Raw genomic sequence first — 12,590 nt, forward strand, 5'->3', positions numbered from 1 at the left:
TAAAGCTAATCATGACAAACCCTAATTGAGGGGCATTCTACAAAACAGCTAAGTGGCCTCTACTCTTCAAAAATTTTTTGTCTTTCATGACAATGACATAGCTGAGAAACCATTTTTTGTATTAAAGGACTGGATCCTGGATTTTAAGAAATTCTTATAAAGCACAGTATGGGAACAACTGGTGAAATATGAATATGGACTGTATATGAAAGAATTCAGGAAATTTATATTACCTAATATAGTATCTTATCAATGTTAAATTTCTTATATTTGATAATTGAGTCTTCTAGTTTTATAAGAGAATGCCCTTGTTCTTGGGAGATATCTACTGAAATATTTAGGGCTAAAGGGTTTATGAGGTCTGCATTTTAACTCTCAAATGGTTCCACAGTAAGAGGAATAGTAGTAGTACTAGTAGCAGTAGCAGTAGCAGTAGTAACAAGAAGAGGAAGAAGAAATCTAAATAGAGAAAAATGAGACAAAATATTAACAACTGGTGAATCTCAACGAAAGTCATGCAGGTGTTCTTATATTGGGTTGCCCAAAACGTTTGTTACGGTTTTCCATTATGGAAAAACCCAAACGAACATTCTGGCCAACGCAATACTATACGTGCCATTTTCTGTCATTTAAATTTTTTTCAAAATAAAAAAAGGCGTCGCTCTTGCACTGCTTTCGAGCCAAAGGACGCTCACCTCTTCAATAGCAGCATCTTGCAGCAAAGAACGAATGTCCAGACGCATCATATGACGAGGCGCCGTTTCCCAGTGATCGGCCATCTAATTGAGAGATTCAGGAGGTCACGTTATCTCTGAGTATCTTTCTTACTCAAAGAAAGACCAAGAGAATAGCCAAGACAAATTTAACTAATACTGTGAAGTCTAACAGGCTAGTTCCAGGAAGAGCTAGGACACCTCATACCCTTAGATACAAAGGGTAAGAAACATTTACTAAAGCAGGTAGAAAATATATTTTGAAAGTAAAGGGGATAAATAAGAATTTCCAGGCAACAGTGATGAAACAGGCAAAATGAAGTTTAGAATATTACACCCTCTGTGCTTCAAAAAAATCACCTTATTTATTTCTTTAAGCTTTCTTCCATGAATATTCCTCTTGCTACAAGTCTGGTTATCTGCACTCATTTCAGCCAAATACACCTAAGGAAGAATGAATAATGATTAGGCAAACAAATGCAGCACTTACATGATAACATAAAGTACTCTCAAGTTCTTTTAAATCTATACCTCAAATCCCTTGGTTTTTGCTGCACTCCAAAACTGGTCAAAATGTCTAACTCTGTCATTGATGGCATCCAGGATGATGAAAGGGAAAAAGCCATCATCCAGAGTCTTTTTGAAAGTTTTGAACATGCTGGTGCGGTAGGTTTCCTCCATCTCAGCTTCATATTCATATTCCATTACCTAAGATCCCCCCAAAGAGATATGGAGTTAGCAAAAGCAAAGAATCATCTTAAATCTCTTCCCTCGTTAGCATTTGGATACAGACAACTTTCTAGTCTTTCCTTCATACCTGAGTACTAAAGTTTGTGTTCAAAAAAACCACATTTCTCTCTGAACATGTTTTCCTTTCAATGCTATTTATGAATCAGGATGTAATCTGAGAGGAATATACCATACCTTTTTTTTCACTTTCTTTCCAGAATCTGGATCTTTTTCTTCCTTTTCCACTTCAGCGATGAAGTAATCATCCAGGCTTAGAACTCTGGGTGCAGGTCCTCCAAATTCTACCTCCTTATCCTGAGAATCATATATTCAAGAAAGTTAAAGAGAATTCATGGAATAAGTTAATAAATGTGCACAAAGTTTCTCCTGTGGCTAAATACCACGCAATCTTCTTGTAGTTTCAAATCAAGCAGGGGCAAAGTATCTGCCTAAGCAGATCAATATTTATGATATAGCATCTACCAGATGGGCCAACTAGAATGGATCAAATGGGAAATATCTGTATCAATATCATATAACTTGCTAAGAAGGCAAGTGGCTAACAAAAGCAACTGATTCTTCCACTTTCCCATACTCACTCGAATAAGTTTCGCAACATGTGTCTTTCCACTGCCAGGCAATCCTCTCATTATAACAACAATCTGAAACACAACGAAAAAAAAAATCACCCAGGGAAGATTTTATTTCACAGTGAGATCTTAGAGTTAACAATGATCTATCATTCTCCAGGACAGACCATATGATAGGCCATGAAACAAACCTTAATACATTTGAGAGCATAGGAATAATACAAAGCATGTCTCTGACCACAATGGAGTAAAATTAAAAATTTGGGAAATTCACAAGTATGTAGAAAGTAAACACCATACTCCTAAATAACCAGTGGGTCAAAGAAGAAGTCAAAAGAAAAATCAGAAAATACTTTGAGATAAACAAAAATGAAGACACAACATAAGACAGTGGAAGAACAAACTAAACCGAAAGCAAGCAGAAGGAAGAAAATAGTAATATTAGACCAGAAGTTAATAAAATAGAGAACCGAAAAACAAAGAAAAATCAATGGAGCCAAAAGCTAGCTCTTTGAAAAGAGCAACAAAATTGACAAACCTTTAGCTAGACTAAGAAAAAAGAGAGAAAATTCAAATTACTAGAATCAGAAAAAAAGCGGGGACATGACTGCCAACGTTACAGAAATTTTAAAAGGGTTATAAAGGAATACTATGAACAACTGTATACCAACAAATTAGATAAATGAAATGGACAAATTCCTAGAAAGACACAGCCTACTGAAACTGACTCAAGAAGAAATAGATAACCTGAATAGACCTATGACAAGTGAAGAGATTTAATTAGTAGTCAAAAAACTGCCAAAAAAGAAAAGCCCAGGCCCAGATGGCTTCTTCACCGAATCCTAACAAACCTTCAAAGAAGAATACCAACTCTTCACAAACTCTTCCAAAAAACAGAAGAGGAAGGAACAATTCCCAACTTATTTTATGAGGCCAGCATTTCAAAGCAAGCGTATAATCTGATACCAAAACCAGACAAAGACATCACAAGAAAATTACAGATATCTCTTAGGATTATGGATACAAAAATTTTCAACAAAATACTACCATATTGAATCTAGCAACATATAAAAAGAAGTACACAACATGACCAAGTAGGGTTTATCCCAGAGATTCAAATTAATATCTGAAAATCAGTTAATGTAATACATTGTATCAATACAATAAAAAACAAAAAAATCTCAATGCAGAAAAAGCATTTAACAAAATCAAACATCCTTTCATGATAAAAACATTCAACAGGGGCTTCCCTGGTGGCGCAGTGGTTGAGAGTCCGCCTGCCGATGCAGGGGACGCGAGTTCGTGCCCCGGTCCGGGAGGATCCCACATGCTGTGGAGCGGCTAGGCCCGTGAGCCATGGCCGCTGAGCCTGCGCGTCCAGAGCCTGTGCTCCGCAACGGGAGAGGCCACAATGGTGAGAGGCCCACGTACCGCAGAAAAAAAAAAAAAACATTCAACAAACTAGGAATGGAAGGGAACCTCCTGAACTTGATAAAGGACATCTAATGAAAACCCACAACTAACATAGTACTTAATGGTGAAAGACTGAAAGTTTTCTTTCTAAGATCAGGAATAAAACAAGGATGTCCACTCTCACCACATCTATTCAACACTGTACTGGAGGTCTAGCCAGAGCAATGAGGCAAGAAAAAGAAAAAAGGCATACACATTGTAAAGTCAGAAGTAAAACCATCTCCATCTGCAGATTACATGATCTTATAGATAGGAAAAACCCTAAGGAATCCACGAAAAATCTATTAGAACCAATAAATGAGTTCAGCAATGTTGAAGGATATACAATCAATACGAAAAAATCAATTGTATTTCAATACAACTGAACAATCCAAGAATGGAATTAAGCCATCTATATCTTCCTTTTTTTTTTTTTTTTTGGCAGCACCGTGTGGCTTCCGGGATCTCAGTTCCCCGACCAGGGATTGAACTCGGGCCACAGCAGTCAAAGCACAGAATCCCAACCACTAGACCACCAGGGAACTTAAGCCATCTATATCAATAATAACATTACACATGAATGGATTTAAACAATCCAATTAAAAAGCAAAAATTATCAGACCGCATAAAAAAACATGATCCAACTATATGCTGTCTATAGGAAACATACTTTATTTGTGTCACTGAAAGACACAAATAGATTGAAATTAAAAGGATGGAAAATGATATATCAACAGCCACAGGAAAGCTGGAGTAACTATACTAATAATAGATGAAACAGACTCTAAAACAGTGACATACATACATATACAGAGTCAAACTTCTGATGGAAATCTCCTGTTTTATTTAAACAGAACCATTTTATTTAAATGGAATCTAATTATTTTGCAATATAAGATAAATTTAAGAATGTATACATATGGAGGAAAATAGGTCTAAACTAATCAAGTCTCCTAATTCTCCCTCTTTTAGTTCCACATACCATAAAACCAAATCCTCTTTTCCCTTCTTCAAATTGCAATTAATTGAGTTCTTATGAATTATTTTCTAAAATTTTCAACATTTTTTTCTGCCTAGCAATTAAGCTCTAATTTCTTAGATTCTATAGGGTAGGCAGTTTATGAGATTTTATGATGATTTGGAGATGCCTTTAATCTGATATTAATACTATGTCACACGTGGAAACAACCTAAATGTCCATCAACAGATGAATGGATAAAGAAGATGTGGTACATATACACAATGGAATACTACTCAGCCATAAAAAGAATGAAATAATGCCATTTGCAGCAACATGGATGGACCTACAGATTATCACACTAAGTGAAGTAAGTCAGAAAGAGAAAGACAAATACCATGATATCACTTATATGTGGAATCTAAAATATGGCACAAATGAACTTAACTACGACACAGAAACAGACTCACAGACACAGAGAACAGATTTGTGGTTGCCAAGGGGGAGGGTGGGGGGGGATGGACTGGGAGTTTGGGATTAGCACATGCAAATTATTATATACAGAATGGATAAACAACAAGGTCCTACTGTATAGCACAGGGAACTATATATATTCAATATCCTGTGATTAAACCAAAATGAAAAAGAATGTATATATCTGTGTAGCTGAATCACTTTGCTATATAGTAGAAATTAACACAACATTGCAAATTAACTATACTTTAATAAAATAAAATTTTCTTAAAAATTAAAAAAAAATACTATGTCACTGAAAAGTACAGAAATTCTGTTCAGGATACTAAAAAGATTTCTTATCAGCTTCTAATTTGCAAGAAAGCTAGTCATTTACATAGGACTTACTCTCTCAGGTCTGCTCTCTCGGCCAGGTGGTTTCAAAATATCATCCACATTCTTAGATTCAGGTTTCTTCTCAACCCGCGGAGCTGGAGGTGGCTGGTGGCTCAGTGAAGGAGCTGGTAGGGGCATTCGCTCCTCTGGGTAAGTTCTTCGTTCTCCTAGGATTCCAGCAGTTGAACAAATTACTATTTACACAGTAATTATTTAAAATTTTAACTCTCTCCACTCCTCCTAAGGTAATATAACTTATGGTGATTCGGGGGCTACTTTTATCCTTAATTAGAGATAGTTTAAGATAATGTAAATCTATTGAAATCAAGAAAATGAAAAGATTTAGGTATGATTTCAGGCAAAAAGAATGTTCTGAAAAATACTGAATTCATCCTTGTTTGTATTAAACTTAGGAAAAAGTTAACAGAACACAGAAGAGTAACATGTACTCCTGAAGAGTCCTGAGTGTGATTTATAGTCCGTCTGTATGTAACTTCTGCTTTACAATATTGAGAACAAGTCATCAGCTTAGGAAAGCTTGATTGTATAAGTAGGTGTGAATTTCTAGTTTAAGTGTAATTTGTAACAGTGAAAAACTAAAAGCAACCTAAATGTCCAAAAATAAGAGTCATATATCTCATCCACTTGATGGACTATCATAGAGCCATTAATATAATAGGTTTATGTATGGAAAAATGTATATAGTACACAATATCAATGGGAACAAGCACAACAAAGAAACTGTATTTATACTTTGATTACAACTTCATTAATATGTGTGTGAAGAGAGAATGACAGGAAATATACAAAATTACAATAGTTGTAGTACGGTAGGTGGTGGGATTATAAGCGATTTTGTTTCTAGCTTCCAAAATTTCTTTAAAAATGTAAAAAAAGCAATTTACATTTTATTTCATCAATTACATGGCTATTTTTGGTGATAACGTTGTCACCTCTGAGAAATCTGTGAGTGCATTTTACTCTGAACGTTTAAATCCATAACCACAATGGAAAGCATCTCATGTTGCTTTCAGTTCTCAGCATCTTTATAGTTAACAAGGCACTAACCTACCTCCAAACATGGACGGTCCTTCATAGGCTGGTCGGTCAGACTTCCGATCATAGGATGGCCTATCAAATCCCCCTCTTCTGGATGAGGAATGGTCTTTTTTGTCTCGATATGACTGAGTCCTAGAAGGTTTAACAGGAAGTGCTTTGGTAAATGAAAAACATATGGAGGTCTCTTATAATGCAACACCATTATCTGCCCAATTTTTTCTATGGGTACTTATTATACATAGTTAATACTTATATTTTCATTTTGCTTTCCCATTTAGATCTGCTGTGCATACACACATCCACAGAACTCACAAATTGCAAAAATAAATTGTTTGCCTATTAATTAAGCAATGACTACAACTTTGTCAACATACTCTTTCCTTTCCTTTCTGGCTATCTCCAGCTCCCATTTAACTCTCTGGAATTCAAGCTCACAAAACTCAACCACCTAGTTTCCTGAAAACTGGTACTCTTCCCTCTCCAGATTACACACACATGCATGAGAAAAATACATCATTTACTAAAGTTCCTTTAACTACACTGACATTTGCTGAACTTAAGTATATGGTAATTTGCACACCTGGCAAAGATATTTCTCATAGCATACCTATCATCTCGAGGTCGGCGTTCTCTGTCAAATCGATCCCGGTCATAGTCAATAACACCACGATCCCGGTCTCGATCTCTATGTGTCTCCCGATCCCTTTTGAAATCTCGATGATCTGCCATGACATTACTTTGACGATCAAAATAAGGCTCACGATCTCTGTCTCTATCATAACGATCTCGTTGGCCTACATGCTCTATAAAAACAATATAAAATAAGAACTATATCCCTTTTTTCTGAAATAAAAGCAGAAATGTACAAATCTAAATTTAGAACTAGCATAAACTGTTGCCCTAAATTCAACTTATAAATAAATCTTTTAGCTATATTAAAGGGAGGCCCACATTCTAAGAGGACTTCTGTGAGCTGGCCCCTGCCTAACCCTAGTTCCCTCTCTGATCTCACCTCCTACTACCTTCCCCATCTCTTTGTGATGCAACCACACTTTCCCGTTCCTGAGACCTACCACCCGCCGTTCCCTCTGACTGGGACCGTCAGTTTGCAGATGCTTCATGGTTGACTCCTTGTCATTCAGCTCTCAGCTTCACTGTCATAGCGGCCTCCTCTGACCACTCTGTCTAAATTAACCACCTTCACTACCCATCACATCAAATGTTTCATTGTCTTTATAATACATTCAAAGGTCTGAAACAATCTTGTTCATTTATTCTTTTTGTTTGTTTTCCCATTAGAATGTAATTTCACAAGCACAGAAACTTTTGTTTTTCTCTTGCTGAATTCCCAGTGTCTAGAACAGGGATTAGCAAACTTTTTCTGTAAAGGGACAGACGGTAAATGTTTTATAGGACATACAGTCTTTGTCGCAACTACCCCAGCTCTGGTTTGTTAGCATAAAAGCAGCTGTAAACAACAGCTAATGGGAGTGTGTCTATGTTCCATTAAAACTTTATTTCTGGGAATTCCCTGGTGGCACAGTGGTTAAGAATCTCCCCACCAATGCAGGGGACACGGGTTCGAGCCCTGGTCCGGGATGATCCCACATGCTGCACAGCAACTAAGCCTGTGCACCACAACTACTGAGCCTGTGCTCTAGAGCTCATGAGCTACAACTACTGAGCCTGCGTGCCACAGCTACTGAAGCCCATGTGACTAGAGCCTGTGCTCTGCAACAAGAGAAGCCAATGCAATAAGAAGCCTGCACACCACAACGAAGAGTAGCCCCTGCTCGCCACAACTAGAGAAAGCCCACACACAGCAATGAAGACCCAATGCAGCCAAAAATAAATATATAAATTAAAAAAAAAACACACACAAAACTTTATTTCTGAACACTGAAAAAAAAAAAAAAAAAAGGGAGGCCCAGATAACCTTACCAAAAGGGAAATCATGAGATAATTGGGTCCTAAAAGGTTTAAAAATACTGATCTCTCTGGGACTCCTACCTGTTTCAAAAGTTGATCTTTCAGGTAGTGGATCTGGACGCAGAGTTATTCTTTCTCCATAGGGTATCTGCTCAACTTTATTAGTGGATATGTCTGGTAAACAAAATCAGGGATAAAAACACTGTAAGAGTGAAGCTTAAGGAAGCCAAAGCTGAAGCTAACAATTCCTTTAGAATCCCAAATACAAATTTGCCACTTTCACTCACCTCGGCCATGGCCATAATCGACAGTCTGCTGCACTGGTGGTGGTTTGGACATTGGTGGCATACCCATAGGCACCGGGCCAGGAGGAGGGATGGAAGGGTGAACAGGTGGGGGTGGTAACACTGGAGCAGATGGAATCGTTGCAGCTTCAGGTTTAAATTCCGAATTCAGTCCTTGTTCATCATTTGTATCCCAGAGGCCATAGAAAGAATCTTCATCCCAGCGTTCTTGTTCCATAGCTGAAGTCTGTGGCTTTATCACTGGAGGAGGAGGTGGTGGCGGAGGAGGAGGGGGTGGCGGTGGCGGTATTGGGATAGGCGGCCTGGTCACAGGAACAGATGATCTTGCTGGTGGAGCAGAGGGTCTTACAATTGAACCTGGTGGTTTACCCATAGGAGGGGGTGGTCTATAGGACCCTGGAGGCTGGAGAACAGAGTAAATGGCTTAACGAATGAGCATACCATCATGTTTTCACATATCAGTAGAAATTAAAATCTGGTTCCCAATCCATAGAAGAAAAATTTGATATATTGAACTTACTCAAAATTCAAAACTTTTTGTACTTTAAAATACACCATTAGGGAGAAAATATGTGCATATCACCTATCTGATAATGGACTTGTATTCAGAATATAAAAATCTCTTATAAGACAAATAGTCAAAAAAAATGGGCAAAAGATTTGCATATATTTTTCCGAAGAAGATATATGAATGGCCAATAAGCCCATGAAAATATACTCGACATCATTAGTCATGAGGGAAATGAAAATTAAAACCACAATGAGGTACCATTTCATATCCAGTAGAATGGCTATAATTGATAAAATAGATAATAACAAATGATGGCAAGGATGTAGAGAAACACAAAGACTCTTAGACTGCTAGTAAGAATGTAAAATTTCCACTTTGGGAAATGGTCTAACAATTTGTCAAAAAGTTAAACCTCAATTTACCAAATAATTCAGCAGTTCCATTCCTAGGTCTCTAACCAAGAAAAACATGGCCCCCCAAAGACCTGCAAACAAATATTTGCAACAGCATTATTCGATAACCCAAGTGTCCATCAACTGGTGAATGGACAAACAAAATATGGTATAGCCATACAATAGATTGTTACTTGGCAATAAAAAGAAATGAAGTACTGATTCATGCTATAACATGGATGAACCTTGAAAACATTATGCTAAGTGAAAGAAGTCAGACACAAAAGACCACATATTGTATGAGTCCACTTAAATTAAATGCCCAAAAAGGCAAATCTATAGGGACAGAAAGTAGATTAGCTGTTGCCTGGGACTTGGGTAGGAATGAGGATTAACTGCAAATTGGCACAAGGGATCTTACTGCGGTGATGAAAATGTTCTACAACTGGATTATGGTGATGGTTGGACAACTCAGTAAATTTACTAAAAATCACTGAATTACAAACTGAAAATGGGCAAATCAGATTATGTAAATTATACCTCAATTAGGTTGGTTTAAAAAAGGAAAAAAAAAAATGCCCTCAACACTATGACCTCCTCCCTTCCCTGCAATGAACCACCCTCTTTTTCTTCTCCTTCCAGAAAAATTAGGGTGCTAGCCAATTTGATACAAGTATCCCAGGCCCACCTCAAACCTACTGAATTTCTGTGAGTGAGGTTCTAGCATTAGTTTAAAATAAACAAAACTTCTGTAATTCTGATGTTCACCACCTGGTTAAGAATCTCTGCTATAAACTATCTCCCCACTATGGTAACCTATCTCTTCCACAAAAATAGTGAATTTCCAGTGAGAGAAACAAACTCTAGCTAGCTCCCTCACTTCTACCTAATTGTCTGACTGACAATAGTAGTTTGTGGCAAGGCTGGTACCAACACACAACATCAGAACTGGGAAACAACAAAACAAAGAAACCAAATGGGACATTTAGTAATCTCTCTGACAGCCACCAAATGCCAACAGGAATGTGTATTAAGGAAACAGTAGAATCTCTTGGCAGATAGGTTCTATTTACTTAATACTGAAACCCAATCGTTAAATTTTATTTTAATCTTTGCAATCAGAGATAATTTTAATCTCTGATTCGAACTCTCTTTACCCATTTCTCTTAGTTCTATGTTTCTGGTTTGTTCTATTGACAAACAAATTGACAGCTGCTTTAGACCTTGGAAAGCCAACAATACCCATTACTTATATATTTATTCATACACAGGCTGCGTGTTAAACTTTTTGAGTAACAAAATTACATTGTGGCTAATACGTAAGAAATATTATTTAACAAGAGGCCACTATAGGCTGGAGTTAAAGACAAATGACTATTAGGTAAATGATGTAAGGTAAACTGTAGGTTACGGCACTTTAAACTTTATTAAGGGAATGCCCATACATGACAAAGCTACTGCATCTGGAGCACAGCTACCCAGACATGCTTTAAATATCCTAAGAATTCTGGACTGTGTCTACAAATAAAAAGTGTTTTCTTCATATTACATAGTGAAAGCAATATATACATTTGTGAAAAACAGAACACCTCCTACAGTATTTACATGAGAAAGGATTAATATCTGTACCATACTAAGGATAACATAAATTAGTAAGAAAAACCTTAAGAGTCAAATAGATAAAATAGAATTTTTATAAGAAATGTAATTAACAATTATCAGAAAATATTCATGTTCACTAATTATCAAAACTACCAAACATTTTATTATTTTTTAAAATATTTGGCTGCACCGGGTCTTAGGTGCGGCACGCAGGATCTTCGTTGCCGCACTCGGGATCTTCGTTGCTGTGTGCGGGATCTTTAGTTGCAGCATGAGGGATCTAGTTCCCTAACCAAGGATCAAACCTGGGCCCCCTGCATTGGGGATGCAGAGTCTTAACCACTGGACCACCAGGGAAGCCCCACTACCAAACATTTTATTAAAATATTATATCTTCCAAAAATATTAAGTAGCTGATGCTTGCAAGGCTATAGTATAGTTGTTATATAACTATTTTAGAGAGCTGTTGGCTATATTATAGGAATCATTAAAAAGTCCTCGTTCTTTAACTAAAGTATACCACTGTAGGACTTTAAAAGTACTTTTAAGAAGTTATCTAAAACAAGTATTTGAAGCATAATGGGTAGTGGTTTGTAGAAAATAAAGAACGCAGATGTAAGCTTTTATCTATAGAATGGGTAAACAACAAGGTCCTACTATATAGCACAAAGAACTGCATTCAATATCCTGGGATAAACCACAATGGAAAAGAATATTAAAAATGTGTATATATGTATAACTGAATCACTTTGCTGTACAGCAGAAATTAACACAACATTGTAAACCAACTATACTTCAATAAAAAATATTAAAACTAAAAAAAGTAAGAATTTGATACAAAGACATTTATTAACATTGTATTAATAAAAGATTAGACACAGAGGTTTAACTTTGTTAAATGGAATAGTTTTAATAAATTGTGCATCAAAAATATAAAGCTTGTAGCAATATGTTAAAATGTTTATGATTGATTTATCAAGTGAATAAAGCAGAAATGTGGATCTATAATCTACAGCTTCTACTATTTGCTAAGAGAGTCAAAGATAAAAGATGTAGTTCCTATCCTTATGAAGGACAGGCAAGATAAGAGAGAAGGCAAGACAAGACAGAAGGCAAGACAGACAAGAAGACAGACAATCCAAATACAGTATGATAAGGGTTCTGACAGAGGCCCATAAAATGTTACAGGCGTACATGCAAGGGCAATTGTCTTACACAAGTGGAAGAGAAGACACAGAGATGAGTTCTAAAAAATAAACAATTAACTAGTTGGAGGAGAGGATAGGAAGAGAAAAAAAAAGAAACTCTAGGTTTAGAGAACAACATGCATATGCAAAGGCATGAAGTAAGAGCCAGTCACACTCATAGAATTGTCAGAAGCTCCATGTGGAGGGAAAGTAAAGAGAGGGAGTAGCAAGTAATGGTAAGCAGAGCTTGGGCCAGCTCAGGAAGAACATAAAAGGCCAGGCAAAAGAATCTAGATTTTATCCTGAAATGAACA

The 12,590-nt window shown here is 36.7% G+C and overlaps 1 protein-coding gene across 6 annotated transcripts in view; it reads right to left on the bottom strand.

Annotated features, from left to right (window-relative positions):
• Positions 1–12,590, bottom strand: part of YLPM1 (YLP motif containing 1) — a 66,515-nt gene that overhangs the window by 16,266 nt on the left and 37,659 nt on the right. For 5 of the 6 annotated variants that reach the window (XR_010941807.1, XR_010941809.1, XM_067730118.1 and 2 more), the window contains 10 exons: positions 8,567–8,987; positions 8,361–8,453; positions 6,958–7,153; positions 6,364–6,482; positions 5,304–5,458; positions 2,042–2,104; positions 1,638–1,757; positions 1,245–1,421; positions 1,074–1,157; positions 696–779 (listed from right to left, as the gene is read on the bottom strand). Coding sequence is in view for 4 of the 6 variants with exons in the window: in XM_067730118.1 (XP_067586219.1) it covers positions 696–779; positions 1,074–1,157; positions 1,245–1,421; positions 1,638–1,757; positions 2,042–2,104; positions 5,304–5,458; positions 6,364–6,482; positions 6,958–7,153; positions 8,361–8,453; positions 8,567–8,987 (1,512 nt within the window). In the remaining 2 variants the exon portion in view is untranslated. The remainder of the gene's footprint in view (positions 1–695; positions 780–1,073; positions 1,158–1,244; positions 1,422–1,637; positions 1,758–2,041; positions 2,105–5,303; positions 5,459–6,363; positions 6,483–6,957; positions 7,154–8,360; positions 8,454–8,566; positions 8,988–12,590) is intronic. The other variant, XM_067730108.1, reaches the window with a different exon arrangement.

Source organism: Pseudorca crassidens, chromosome 1, assembly GCF_039906515.1.
Source record: "Pseudorca crassidens isolate mPseCra1 chromosome 1, mPseCra1.hap1, whole genome shotgun sequence".
Taxonomy (NCBI): domain Eukaryota; kingdom Metazoa; phylum Chordata; class Mammalia; order Artiodactyla; family Delphinidae; genus Pseudorca; species Pseudorca crassidens.